The sequence below is a fragment of the Schistocerca americana genome, chromosome 2, assembly GCF_021461395.2.
Source record: "Schistocerca americana isolate TAMUIC-IGC-003095 chromosome 2, iqSchAmer2.1, whole genome shotgun sequence".
In the NCBI taxonomy this organism is placed as follows: Eukaryota; Metazoa; Arthropoda; class Insecta; order Orthoptera; family Acrididae; genus Schistocerca; species Schistocerca americana.
The window spans coordinates 272,461,158-272,476,669 of NC_060120.1; the positions used below are offsets into that span (position 1 = coordinate 272,461,158).

At 43.2% G+C, this 15,512-nt stretch overlaps 1 protein-coding gene across 1 annotated transcript; it reads right to left on the reverse strand.

Annotated features, from left to right (window-relative positions):
* Nucleotides 1-222: 222 nt before the first annotated feature.
* On the reverse strand, nucleotides 223-14,710 carry LOC124596357. The gene is made up of 2 exons (XM_047135465.1): nucleotides 14,593-14,710; nucleotides 223-675 (listed from the first exon to the last, which is right to left on the reverse strand). Exons 1-2 carry the CDS (start codon nucleotides 14,689-14,691, stop codon nucleotides 436-438), a joined length of 339 nt encoding a protein of 112 aa, XP_046991421.1. The 5' UTR covers nucleotides 14,692-14,710; the 3' UTR covers nucleotides 223-435.
* Nucleotides 14,711-15,512: the final 802 nt, after the last annotated feature.

A 15,512-nucleotide genomic window follows, 5' to 3' on the forward strand; every position in this document is an offset into this window, starting at 1 on the left:
ACTATCGTCAGTATTTAGCTTAAGTTTAGAATAGATTCTTCCTTCATAAGAGTCTGTTGTACACTTTCCTCCAACTAACCGATGTTATTTTCCTTCGATAATGACAACCTTACTCACTACAAAATTTCATTAGGTATATACGATCGCGGTCAGTTATATCGCAATACAGCAGGCCTGTTAGGAAGGGGGACGTTACAAAGTCATATAAATAAAACACAACACTATGTGTAAAAGCATTTATTAGTATTGTAGCACGCTTTACTCGACCTGCGACAGGAGATTTCAGTTAAATAAGATGTTTACTAAGACAGGGAAGTAGAATGTCAATCGTATTCTGCAGTTTGAGTGCGGAGTGGAGGTCTGCAGTGGTGACTCGCAGGCCGATGGGAAATTTCATTTCCGTTTCTGACCACGTCAGGAGCGTCCCACCTCCCTTCATCCAAAGTAGTCGATTTGAGGGTAGGCGATCTGCACATAGCCAGACTGAGGATAGGCGGATTGAGAAGCAAGCAGCAGTTCGCGTTGAGGGTTGAGGAAGGGGTTGTAAAGGTTATGCTGTGGTGGACTGTAGATCACCGTGCCGTTGGGGCCGTACAGAGTGAACGGGGGGCCCGCCAATATGACTCCATGGCACGCCATTAGCTGCACTGCCAACACAACCGCCGCACCCAGCACCTGTACAAAAAAAAGGAAAAGTTACCTCCACCTGAACACAAAGCCAGAGAAAATGTAAGATTTACGTTCGTAGGTCAAATGAAATACAGGACCCAAAAACTATAAATATTCCATCATCGTCACTGGAGGATAGTTTTTTATAGAATTCTAATCACCTAACGACTTTTATGCTTAAATGCACGATAGCAAAACTATACGCAAAATAAATCTATTTAAAAAAAAACAGATAAAAACTCGCTTGACACCCTCCTAAGAGCCACTCCTTCCAGTCTGACTATGTAAGCGTAGATCAGATGTGTTTTAAATTCAGAGAAACATTATCTACGGCAATTGAGAGACGTATACCAAATAATTTATTAAGAGATGGTACTGATCCTCCATGGTTCACAAAATAGGTCAGAACACCATTACAGAAGCAGCGAAAAAACCATGCCAAATTTAAAAGAACGCAAAATTCCCAAGATTGCCCACGTTTTACAGAAGCTCGAAATTTAAATCCATTTTCAATGCAAGATGTTATTAATAGTTTCCACAACGAAACTCTGTTTCGAAATCCGGCAGAAAATCCAAAGAGATTCTGGGCATCTGCACAGTACACCAGTGGCAAAACGAAGCAATATCTTAACTACGCGATATTAATGGTGATATTACTGATGAGACTCCCACTCAAGCAGAGTTACTAAACATGGTTTTCCGAAATTCCTTCACAAAACGAAACGAAGTAATTACTCCAGAATTCGAATCAATAACAACTGCTAACATGAGCAACTCAGAAGCAAATACCCTCGGTGTATCGATGCAGCTTCAAACACTTAAGAAAGGCAAGTCCAGTCAGGTTCCTTTCAGAGGATACTCATACGATACCTCCATACTTAGCAATCACACACAACCGCTCGCTCGTAGAAAGGTCCGTACCCAAAGACTGTAAAGTTACACAAATCACACCAGTATCCAAGAAAGGAATTAGGATTAACTCTCTGAATTACAGACCTAAATCAGTAACGTGTATTTGCAGTAGGAATTTGGAATATATACCGTGTTCGAACGTTATGGGTACCTCGAAGAGTACGATTTATTGACAAACAGCTAATACGGATTAAGAAAATATCGTTGTTGTGAAACACAACTAGCTCTTTATCCTCACGAAGTAATGAGAGCTATCGACAGGCGACGTCAGACTTAGTCCATATTTTTAGTTTTCCCCAAGACTTTTGACACCGTTCCTCACAAGCGAATTCTAAATAATTTGCTTGCCTATGGAGTACCGCCTCAGTTCTGTGAGTGGAGTCGAGATTTCCTGTCAGAAAGGTCACGGTATGTAGTAATTGACGGAAAGACATAGAGTGAAGCAGAAGTAATATCTGGAGTTCCCCACGAAAATTTTGTAGTTCCTCTGCTATTCCTGATCTACATTAACGATTTAAGAGACAATTGGAGCAGTACTCTTAGACTGGTTGCAGATGATGTTGTGATTTACCATCATATAAAGCCATCAGATGATTAAAACGAATTGCAAAATGATTTAGAGAAGATATCTGTACGGTACAAAAAGTGGTAATTGACTCTAAATAATAATAAGTGTGAAGTCATCTACATTAGCCCTAAAAAGAATCCAATAAATTTCAGTTACGCGATAAATCACACAAATATAAAGGCTGTAAAATCAACTAAATACTTACAATTTACAGTTACGAATTACTTAAACTTTACCAATCACATAGATAATGTTGTGGGGAAAGCAAACCAAAGACTGTGTTTTATTGACAGAAGACTTAGAAAATGTAAAATGACTTCTAAAGATACTGCCTACACTGCGCTTCTCCGCTCTCTTCTGGAGTACTGCTGTGTGGTGTGGGATCCTTACCAGATACGATTGATGGAGGACATCGAAAAAGTTCAAAGAAGGGCAGCTCGTTTTGTATTATCGCGAAATAGGGGAGAAAGTGTCTCTGACATTATTCAGCATTTGACGTGGACATCAGTAAAACAAAAGGGTTTTTCATTGCAGAGGAATCTTCTCAAGGAATTTCAATCATCAACTTTCTCCTCAGAGTGTGAAAATATTTTGTTGTCCACGTACATAGCGAGAAAGATCATCATAATAAAACAAGAGAAATCAGAGTTCGCACGGAAAGACTTAAGTCTTCGTTTTTTCCAGCGCTCTGTTAGAGAGCGGAGCGGTAGAGAAGTAACTTAAAGGTGGTTCGATGAACCCTCTGCCAGCCTCTTAATTGCGAATTCCGGAGTAAACATGTAGACGTACATGTACGAGAAGTGACCGATTCCTGACGACCGCAACGTTTTTGTCTTAGATAGTTTACTCAAAGAACTCGTTCTGGAGACCCATACTGAGGAGATGTAGCAGATGTAATGCACTCAAGCACCAAAATATCACCACCATATTCACGGCGAGACCGATTATCACCTTGCGGCGTTGCAGTCGACGTCAGCGAGAAAGACGGGCCCCGCAACGTCACACTAGTCGGCTTGTCCGCAATACCTCGCGAACGCTCGGCCCCGTGCAGGGCCCACAGAAAATCAATATGTCAGTGAAAAGATACCCACCAAAGGTATTAACTTTGTCCTATGTTATCGAGAGCTTGCACGCATTTAAATGCACAGTCAAGAATTGTTAAACTTGTCTGAAATAGGCTGCAGCGCCAAAGAAACTGGTGTAGCCATCAGTATTCAAATACAGATATATGTAAACAGGCAGAATACGGCGCTGCGGTCGGCAACGCCAATATAAGACAACAGGTGTCTGGTGCAGTTGTTAGATCGATTATTGCTGCTACAGTGGCAGCTTAGATTGAAGTGAGTTTGAACGTGGTGTTATAGTCGGCGCACGAGCTATGGGACACAACATCTACGAGATAGTGATGAAGTGGGGAATTTCCCGTACGACCATTTTATGAGTGTGTCGTGAATGTCAGGAATCCGATAAAACATCAAATCTCCAACATCGCTGCTGCCGGAAAAAATAGCCTGCAAGAACGGTTCCAACGACGACCGAAGAGAATCGCTCAACGTGACAGAAGTGCAGCCCTTCCGCAAATAGCTGCAGATTTCAATTCTGGGCCAACAACAACTGTCAGCGTGCGAACCATTCAACGAAACATCATCGATATAGGTTTTCGTAGCTGAAGGCTCACGCGTGTGCCTTTGATGATTGCACCGCACAGAGCTTTACACATCGCCTGGGCCCATCAACACCGACATTGGGCTTTTGATGACTGAAAACATGTTGCCTGGTCAGACGAGTCTCGATTCAAATTGTAACGAGTGGATGGACGCCTACGGGTATGGAGACAACCTCATGAATCCATGGACCCTGCATGTCAGCAGAGGATTGTTCAAGATGGTGGAGGCGCTGTAATGGCGTGGGGCGTGTGCAGTTGGAGCGCTGATACTTCTAGTACGACTCTGACAGGTGACACATACGTAAGCATCCCGTCTGATCACCTGCATCCATTCATATCCATTGTTCATTTCGACGAACTTGAGCAATTCCGGCAGGACAATGTGACACTCCACACGTCCAGAATTACTACAGAGTTGCTTCAGGAACACTCTTCTGAGTTTAAGCAGTTCCGCTGGCCACCAAACGCCCCAGACGTGAACATTATTGAGCATATCTGGGATACCTCACGCCCCTTAGTACTCTTACGGATTTATGGACAGCCCTGCAGGATTCATGGTATCAGTTCTCTCCAGCTCTACATCAGACATTGGTGAGTCCATGCCACGTCATGCTGCGGCACTTCTGCGTGCTGGCGGGGGCCCTACACGATATTAGACAAGGGTACCAGTTTCTTTGGCTCTTCAGCGTAGTTACTTGCTCCCTGCCGGAGACAGCTGCTGGCACTCGTAAGACCTGAATTGTCACGTGCTTTGCTGTGACATACGCGCCACGGCCTAACTTTCTCGTGGGTCTCGGTTACAGTTACTTGAGGCGGCAAGGCAGACAAATAGGGAATCATTCTAGCGACGGTATGGGCCGCAAATGGGGAAATCCATTGACATCGACGACTTCAGCCAAAGGACAGCCTGGGTACGAGCACCTCTGAACTGGCGAAGACGGCAGGATGTTCAATACCGTTGCGAACATCTGTGGAGAGCAGCTGAAGGACGGAAACGCAACACGAAGACAACAGGGAGTTGGACGTCCATGCCCCATCACAGAACGTGGCGGTTGGAAGCTTCCCGGTCTGTAAAGCAAGATAGGTGACGATATGTGGCGAGTCTGACGACAGAATATCTTGTTGATCCAGTTACAAGTGTTTTGGAGCACGCCGTACAGCGAACATTGTTGAAGATGGAGCACCACAGGAGATGACCCAAGGTGTTCCCATGCTGAGCAAACGATATCGCCAATCCCGACTGAAGTGGGCACGGAGTGGTTCAACTGAACTGTGAATCAATGGAATCGTCTCACCTGATCCGAAAACTCAACTTCCTTGTTGTAACAGGTACATAGTAGAAGGAATATAATAAATTTCCTAGTGATCCGAAAAGCTTACGTCCACGAATCAGCACGGTTTTAGAAAGCATCGCTTCTGCGAAACTCAGCTTGCCCTTTCCTCACGTCATAGACTGTGAACTATTGATAAAGGGTAACAGGCAGATTCCATATTTCTATTTCTCCGAAAAGTATTTGACACAGTACCCCGTTCCAAGCTGCCAACGAAGATTCGAGCATATGAAACAAGTCCACAGATATGTGAGTGGCTCGAACACTTCTTAAGGAATAGAACCCAGTATGTTATCTTCGATGGCGAGACAAGGGAATCGTCAGGAGTGCCCCAGAGAAGTGCGATAAGACCGCTGTTGTTCTCTATATATATAAGTGATCTGGTGGAGAGGGTGGGTAGCAATCTGGGTTTATTTGCTGATAATGCTGTGGTGTACCGTAAGATGTCGAAGTTGAGTGACTGTGGAAAGATACAAGAAGACTTCATGTGATGAATTGCAACGGCTCTAAATGTGGGGAAAATCCACCTGTGATTCGATAGAACCTATGGTTGTAATCGAAGACACCATGTCATCTGTGGAATACGGGAACACTACTGCGGAACACCAGAATTCCTTCATCTCTGATGTCTTCCCCGGTGGCGATGAAAATGGCATCTTCCAATAGGATAATTATCCGTATCACAGTGGTTTGACGAGCACGATAGTGAAATGACATTGATGTCTTTCCCACCAAATTCGCCTCTTCTGAACCCGATGGAACACATCTCGGACGCTACCGTATGCACACGAATCACCGGCCCTTAGTTCACTTGAGTTGCATTACTTGTGCGTAACCATCTATTGCCACATACCTGTGAAAATATACCAGTGATCTGATGAATCCTTTTCGAGCATAATCGTTGTTGTATTGCATTCCACAGGCGAATCCAAAGTTACTAAGCAGGTGATCATAATGTTTCGGCTGTTGAGTGCATCAGGAAAACAAATTTGATTAACTAACAAATATACTGAGAAGTAGTAGCTAGTATGCCCAGATCTACAAGACGTTCTTAAAAGGTCGTCCCATAAATAATTCGTAATGGACAGTTTTTAAAACAAAAAAACCTGGCTGAGTTACCCCAAAATACTATGTTGCCGTTTTTACGTATGGAATCTACATCTACATTTATACTCCGCAAGCCACCCAACGGTGTGTGCGGAGGGCACTTTACGTGCCACTATCATTACCTCCCTTTCCTGTTCCAGTCGCGCATGGTTCGCGGGAAGAACGACTGTCTGAAAGCCTCCGTGCGCGCTCTAATCTCTCTAAGTTTACATTCGCGATCTCCTCGGGAGGTATAAGTAGGGAGAAGCAATATATTCGATACCTCATCCAGAAACGCACCCTCTCGAAACCTGGCGAGCAAGCTACACCGCGATGCAGAGCGCCTCTCTTGCAGAGTCTGCCACTTGAGTTTGTTAAACATCTCCGTAACGCTATCACGGTTACCAAATAACCCTGTGACGAAACGCGCTGCTCTTCCTTGGATCTTCTCAATCTCCTCCGTCAACCCGATCTGGTACGGATCCCACACTGATGAGCAATACTCAAGTATACGTCGAACGAGTGTTTCGTAAGCCACCTCCTTTGTTGATGGACTATATTTTCTAAGGACTCTCCCAATGAATCTCAACCTGGTACCCGCCTTACCAACAATTAATTTTATATGATCATTCCACTTCAAATCGTTCCGCACGCATACTCCCAGAGATTTTACAGAAGTAAATGCTACCAGTGTTTGTTCCGCTATCATATAATCATACAATAAAGGATCCTTCTTTCTGTGTATAAGCAAAACATTACATTTGTCTATGTCAAGGATCAGTTGCCACTCCCTGCACCAAGTGCCTATCCGCTGCAGATCTTCCTGCATTTCGCTACAATTTTCTAATGCTGCAACTTCTCTGTATACTACAGCATCATCCGCGAAAAGCCGCATGGAACTTCCGACACTATCTACTAGGTCATTTATATGTATTGTGAAAAGCAATGGTCCCATAACACTCCCCTGTGGCACGCCAGATGTTTCTTTAACGTCTGTAGACGTCTCTCCATTGAGAAAAGTAAGCAAATTATTCCATTGTTTTTACTCAACTATTTCTGACCTCACTGGGTTTGCAAACAAAGGTTTGTTTAGAGGTTCGCATGTTTAATGTCAGTGAACTGAGTACAAACCAAATATTAACTTACACGAAAATTTCATCAACAGCATTTGTTAAAGATACGAGGGACGGTCAGTAAGTAATGCAACACATTTTTTCTCTGCCCGTTTCGTTTGAGCAAATGTAGAATTTGCTATGGGACATCATGGAATATTCCTGCTGCACTGACTATAGTTTCATAAAGCTCCGATAGGTGGCATCGGTACATTCAAAATGTTACCTGTAGCGGAGATGCGTTCTAAGTAGAGAACTGTAATTGAGTTTATTTTTGTTGAAAACCAGAGCATCGCAGATATTCACAGGCACTTGTAGAATATCTACAGAGCTGGCAGTGAACAAAAGCACGTCGAGTCGTTGGGCGAGGCGTCGGTCAGCATCTCAACAAGGTCGCTCAAACCTGTCCAATCTCCCGCGTGTCGGTCGGCCACACACAGTTGTGACTCTTGCAATGTTGGAAAGTGTGAACGCTCTCGTTCGAGGTGCGCGACGGATCACAATCATACATTTCGCTGCTCCACTAGACCTCACGCAAGTCTGCACACCCAATACGAGCTCACAGAAGTTCATTGAACTGTTCTTCCTCGCTCACCCTACAGCCGGGATCTCGCACCTACCAACTTCCATCTATTTGGCTCAATGAAAGATGTGCTCCACGGGAAGCTGTATTTGAATGATGGGAAGGTTACTGGTGTAGCAAGACGTTTGCTCGGACATCGACCAGTAGAGTGGTGCCATGTGTGAATACAGGCCCTTCCAGTAAGGTGGCGTAAGGCCATCGCGTTGAACGGAGATTATGTTGAAAAATAGAGTTTTGTAGCTCAAAGAGTAGGAAATGGTGCATTGGAATCCTGATGAAATCCAGATAAAAATGTGTTACATTACTTATTGAACACCCTTCGTACTTTTTATGTGCTATTTATCACAATATCAAAGAGAAAGGGACTTTTGATAACACCTTGTGTGACACATCTAAGTACTTCCCATTTAGATGAAGAATGTGAGCTCAGTACAACAATTTTTTCTAACTGATGCTCTTGATTTCCTGTGGATAGAACTCTTCCGTTCGACTAGGAACATCATGACCTCTAGAGCTTGAAAAGGCAGCGCTCAAGAAGATTTGCCACATGATTTGTAGTAACCTTTCCAAACTTGTCAATTTCTGGAAGAAGAGTACCATCCCACTAAATCTACTAACAACGAAGATAGTCTGTTAGGAGGCAAGGTTTACTGAGTGAAAATTTTGGGGGCAATACTCTATTAAAACGGGCGGATAAAAATTCTACGTCAAGACTATTAAAATTCCTTTATTGACTATTTCGTAACAGATGTCTTCTGATTTGCTAATGTCAAATACCAACGCCAATACTCTGTTAGTCTGCGTGAGACATCATCGTCTTGACAGTCACTATCATCATCATTAACTGTGTGATGTTCGTTGCAGGATAACGCCGCCTGCAACCCTGGCCATTTATAGGACTTATAGCCCTCAGCCACGCACATTCCTCGTTACTTCCAGTACATTTTCCAGCGTCAGTTACCAACTTTCCACGACATCGCTTTGATTTTTTTCTGTCTGTTGTGCCGGCCATGGTGGCCGAGCGCTTCTAGGCGCTTCAGTCCGGAACCGCGCTGCTGTTACGGTCGCAGGTTCGAATCATGCCTCGGGCATGGTTGTGTGTTATGTCCTTAGGTTGGTTAGGTTTAAGTAGTTCTAAGTCTGGGGAACTGATGACCTCAAATTTTAAGTCACATAGTGCTTAGAGCCATTTGAACAATTTGTCTGTCTCTTGGAAACGAACAAAAGATCTGTCTCAATACACCTACCATCCATTCCGCTGGCTATATGTTCCGCTGTCATGCATATCCTTTTACTGATTGCCTTAGCTGCGCCTTCTGTTCCACTCTCTTACCTGACCCATTTGTTGTTTTAACTGACTCTCTCTCTCTCTCTCTCTCTCTCTCTCTCTCTCTGTCTCTGTCTGTCTCTCTCTCTCATCTCACCGGTGTATGTCTAACCAAGTTGTATACAGTGAATGCAAATGCTACTTTTCAGGCAAATAGAAGCTTATTTTCGAAAACTCCACTTACTTGTAATATACCAAATACACTCCTGGCCGTTTTCGCCCTTGTAATTCAGGCCATCCGTTCTCTGCCTTAAACCGCCGTCCAGTTCTATCTGTGACCTCGTCACTTGCTAACACATCTCTCTTTTTGATTCATTCATCCACATCTGTACTCTGCAAGTCCCTTTATAGTGTGTGGCGGAGGATAGTTGTGGTAACACTATACTTTGCCCCTTCCCCGCTGCATTCGCGAATGGTGCGTGGGATGAATGAGTGTCGATAAAACTCCGAACGCGGTCTTATTTTCATGATTTTCTCGTCTTTGCCAATGCAACACGTCTCTTTTTCAAACATACGCTCTGTAATTTCATCAGTCAACTTCCTTGTGACGAACTACGCCTCGTGTGTAACGTCTGTCGCTGGAGCTCTTTTTTTCAGACCTACTTTCAAACGTAAGGTCATCTACTTCTATTTTAAAGTAATTTGTTTTAATGAATGACTTCCCACGTTCTTCTCAGTGGATAACTGAGATCGTAAAACTGCGTCACGCTTTTACCGTAACATTTGTTTGACGGAGGAATGTTTGTGGGTAAATGATTTTGTTCTGTGATTGCACACAGTCGTATTTGAATTAGTTTGCATCCGACATGTGGCTGGCTGGACGGCTTGCGCCAGCAATACGCTAATGGGAGCTGTGTGGTCTGGCATTGTTAGCTCCCACTGTGTTGCCATTTCCGCTGCGACCCTTCAATCACGGGGTGAGCTTTGGGTAACGTATACCACCGGGAGAGCCTGGGAAGATTTAAGGCATAAATAATTAGAAAATTTAATTTAATTTATATGACATTTATTCCTACAACTGTTTAAATATTGTTTAAATATTCCTTGTTAATTTTATTGCACTAAATAAAGCATGCAGTCTTTTGCTTTTTATCACACAAAATCGCATATTTCTGCACTGGTTTCTGAATAGTACACACAAACTGTTGGAGAAATGAATTTTACAGTCTGAAAGATTATAATATCTCTGTAGCAAGTTCATTTTCAGACAAAACTAAACTCCAGCGTTTAAACTTCCGCATAAAAGTTCCATTCAATAGGTACACAAAGGAAGTCGGCAAAACTGAGATTCAGTGCATGCTAGAATCTACATTTCTCTTTACAGCCACTCAAAACGCGTTTCATTTTCACTAGAATCTACATTTCTCTTTACAGCCACTCAAAACGCATTTCACGTTCACTAACATTTTAAGTGTTTTATTGGAGAAACAGGAAGGCGACCAGCACCACTGTCATTCCTCTGAATGAGCCTGTTGTTAGCTGGCAGACGAGTGATCACTGGCTATTGTAAAACAGCCATCTTTCTCGTGTGTTTCTTCATCTGTATCATTGACGTCTTCCACCATCCACCGTCTAATAGTTTCATAAAACTTAGGATATTTAAAACTGACACATTCATGGAAACAGATTTTCTACCAAACTAGAGAAAACAGGTACGTAGTTTACGAGGTGCGGCCTAGGAGACCCCAACATGTGTCATTAACATGTGTCAGCAACAAAAAAAGAAGAAGGCGATAAGGCAACCGATAACAAAACAGTTTGCGAGATACGGGCTAGGAAGCCCCAACATGTGTCATTAACACGTGTCAACAACAATAAAAGAGGAATGCGATAAGGCAACTGACAACAAAACATTGTAGAGTTGGCTAACAGGGAATTAAGGAGGGTAGGTATATAGAAGCATTCCGCCAGAACTGAACGTGGAGAGCGATTTCGAAAATTATGGAGCGATCTGGGAGACCACACCCCGTGAATGAAGGGTTAAGTGTTGTGCCTGCCTATACTCGACTAGAATACTATTTGAAAACCAAATATAACTCCGACCCTACTGAAAATCAATCCAGATTTCTGACACGCTTAAAGACATTATAGACATATAGGCATATAGACATACAGAAATGAATTTCAGAAATTTTCCTCATTTTTGCAGGAGATGCAGTCTCTAAACACATACTTTTTACTAGCTAAAACCTGACAAAAGTGCTAACCAAACCTACGAACAGGGTTTCAGCATGCTTAAACACACTATAGACATTTATCCCATAGCTCAATTTCAGAATCTTCACGTGATTTTTGTACGCAGTTGAGGCCTGAAAGTGATTTTCTATCACTGCGGGGAGTCAAGCGATACGGCTGGTGCTTGCAGGTGGTACTTGAGGGAACAACATCGAACATTCGAGCCTTAAGGGGATAGAGTAGCATGACGCTCGATTTTGGGCCGATATTCAGGATTTTTTCAGTGAAATAGCAAACAAATCAGAAAACTGACATTAGACTTTTATCGTACACCCTTAAGATTTCATAATGTATTTTTTAAGTAAGAAATCTTGCACCCACAGAACACTACTCGACATCGACGAAAGGCCTTCGTGAAGTGTAACTGTGGTTGGTGAGAGCTCTGAAGGCTACAACCGTCAATCTCGAACAGAATTTCAAACTGCTTTGAAACTGATGACATTGTCTAACGTGGTATCTAACAGAATGGTGGCACTCTGAAATAAAAGGTAATTTTTTCGACAAAAATGTCGTTATAAAAACGAGCATCAAAGATCGAAATCGTAATGTATCGCAAAAATCCCACGTACTAGAGTAGAGGAAAATGCCGACTCAAAAGTAAGAAAAAGTGTAATGTAATTGCGTGTATATTTCACGAGTTATAGCTCCCGCCAATCTGAAAAATGTTGTTTTGAAAATACGAGTTCTGTTTTGTAGTGTGGAAACTGACCAAACTTTTAATCGGCAATGCAAGCACCGTTCAGTTGGCCTCTTTTTCGCTGTGTCGAAACGCTCTCACTTTGACGAAATTATGTCGATTAACTGGCTCCGCTTACCAAACGAAGCGGTTTTTGCACGGCTGGGATTACATTTCGATCCTTTCTATCCGTATATATACGTCTGTCAATTTCTAAGACTCGCATTTTACTTCGTATAAAAAATTAGCGAAATTACACGTTAAGCAGATGCGAGACAAGCACGTGCTTTAAGATTGTTTACTATATACGAACCATGTTGTGAACAAAACTTTTGTTAAATAATAATATTTTAGTTGATACTAATGCCCTCTGTGAGACTATTCGAAACTAACAGGATCCATATCCAGTAGGTAACTTACATTATTACGTCGACTGCATTCGAGCGCTCAGATGCTCCAGACTTCCATGAAGTAAATCGCGGTTTTAACTTATTTTAACATTTATGGTACACTTTATGTCAATGAATGTCAAAACTAGATTCTCTGAGGAACATTTTAAGCCTATAAAAAATTTCTGCCCTGGTCTAGCTCCTTGAACGTCAGACGCCAACCAATTTAAATCAGACTATAGAACATGGGCGTGATGGAAATGCGAATGCTCCGATGGTCGCTCAGGCTTACCCGATTTGACCGTGCAACAAGCGCCGACGCTCGACAGCGACTTGGAGTTGCACCCAGCTCAGACAAACTACGGGAAGGCAGGTTAAGGTGGTACGGGCACGTCATGCGCAGTAAAGCAGACTCGGTGTATGAAGGCGTTGCTAATTACGCACATAAATTTTTTTTCATGATTTTCTTTCGTTTTCTATTTTTTTTCTTTTGTTCCTACCGGCATATATAATTATGATCATGAAACGTACTACTGTGGGTTTTAAATGTAAAGATGTAATTGTGATTATTTCGTTTTCCAGTGGATAAATAGGTTTCTTGCTTTGTAGCTGTGCGAAAGTATGTAAATTTCTTTTTTTAGTTTATTATTAATTGTGAAAAATGCAGTCAAGAACATTTATAAAGATTTATGTTATTTACGACAATGGTATAACATCTGTAGACAGAGGACAACGACGGAGGACAACGATAGCGATATCGATAGTCGAACAGAGGGTGTGTAATAGAAGGTATGATGGACGATGCGTCTATGAAGCGTGCGCGGGAAAATGATATTATGTTTTTGTGAAAAGCACCCGGAATTGTCTGGACAGTCATATCGAACTACGAGAATGTCAGTTCGCTTTACCGCTGCGGTACGTAATGCCATCGCCAGCGAGCATTAGGAGCAAATAAGCCGGACTGTGAAAGCGCCGCTAAGAGGATTTTGTTGTGACCGACATGAGCTGTGCTTTTATTCGAATTAACTTTGCTGGCATTGATATTCACGTGATGCAACTGTTGTCTTTCGCGTTTAATCAAGCCGCAAAGTGGAGACTTTAGTTACCTGTGCAGTATATCTGACTTTCAATGCCATTACGGAAGTTTGAACGGCGAGAACAGAGTGGACATTGTTTACGGTATGCATCACGTAAAAGGACAGTTCTGTGAACTGTGTATTTGTGGATACGGCTCTATGAATGTGAAGAACTGTGTAGTTATGGACGAAAGCGTCACGGACAGTGCACAATGTGTACAAACGAACGCCGTCTATGTAATGTGCTTTGCAAGAGGGGACATGTCAACAACGGTCTCCTACCAGCGTCTTGTGGTTTGTTAATCGCCACTGGGTTACTGATACAGCTGTGGAGAAACTTCGTTCGCGCTTCGCCGGAGAAGATTAACAAGTGAAACTGCCTGTATCCTCCTCACAACGTCGTAACCCGCCGACGTCGTGCTGCCCAGCGCAAGCTTCGTATGCAAGGAAAAGTCAAGATGTTTCGCCGAACGCTATCCCCTGATCTAAAAATTTTCTTTCTCTATTAAAAGTAGTAGAATTATGGACTCTACTCAAATCAGTTCTTTGCTTGTTTATTTTTGCTTTCTGCCATCGAAAATAAAAGTACCATTAGTGAACTAATAGTTGCACGATAGTCAATGTTGAAATACCAGTAAATATAAACTTCTTCCTCTCGTTGGACTATTTCTTCTCGCATATCAAAATTATTGCAGCCGCATTATTGTAGATCATTTTATGTATTTTTATGAGTATAGCAATGTGATAGTGACTAGTAAGAGTATTTTGTCGCGAAATACGGCTGCGCGCGTAAATTACGGCGACCGCAATGGATGGACCGTATCAAGAAGGATATGGAATTCATTAATGCCAACTACGAAGATGCTCTTTACAGACCCAAATGGAGGCAGGTGTGTCAACAAGCGGACCCTACTAGCGCGGGATAAACGCTAAGAAGAAGAACTACGGGCTATGTTGCTCACCAGAATCCTGTTCATATTCTTATTGTCTGCATCCGTCACGTCGCAGGCGCTAGCAGTGTAGACTGTGCGGACGAGATCTGCTCCCGGTCTTTTATACATCGCGTAGCTCTAGCGTGATCAGATCGCGTAATGACAGCCGGGAACCACATGTGCGTCTGATGGGTAATTACCTACCGGGAAGGTCAGAAACCAGATCAACGGAGGTCGAGGATTGCTTAGAAGAGAATCAGCGCCTACCTCACTGCTGCGGTATCTGGCCTCACCTTTCTCTCCCCGCCCATCTGCATCGAAGGACTACTTAGTCATTAATTCCTGTCCAAAAATAGGCAAGTCACATACGCAATTCAAGGTAACACGTTCGCCACATGCGCGTGCAAGCTGAAGGTTACAAAGGAATCCGGAAATGTACTGTCTGAGAAAATGGCGAAGCGTCGTATTCGTATGTCAGTGTAACACGTACACCGAGGCACCATCGGCTCGTATACGAATGATTAGAGCTGCAATCCTCCATGACAGGTAGAGTGCATTAGTGTTACTTGTGCCTCGTGTTGTTATCACACCTGGCCGGATTTATAGGGTGACCCAGAACTTCGCCGACAAACTTCGAGGGAAATGAAATGAAATGAGCGTATGGCATCGTCGGCCGGGAGGCCCCTAGTCGGGGAAGTTCGGAAGCCTAGTGCAAGTCTTATTTCATTCGACGCCACATTGAGCGAGTTGCGTGCCGGTGATGAGGATGAAATGATAATGAGGACAACACAACATCCAGTCCCCGAGCGGAGAAAATCTCCAACCTTGCCGGGAATCGAACCCAGGCCCGCTTGCATGGGAAGCGAACACGTTACCACCCAGCTAAGCAGGCGGACTAACTTCGAGGGATTATAGAGGGACTGTCATCCATCGACGTTATCCAGAGGGAT

What these genes read in the sequence shown, in the direction of transcription:
- LOC124596357 (XM_047135465.1), bottom strand. Translation starts at nt 14,691, where the DNA reads ATGTATAAAAGACCGGGAGCAGATCTCGTCCGCACAGTCTACACTGCT. An exon ending in AGAATATGAACAGGATTCTG is followed by an intron (nt 676 to 14,592) that starts GTGAGCAACATA and finishes TTTTTTGTACAG; the next exon opens with GTGCTGGGTGCGGCGGTTGT.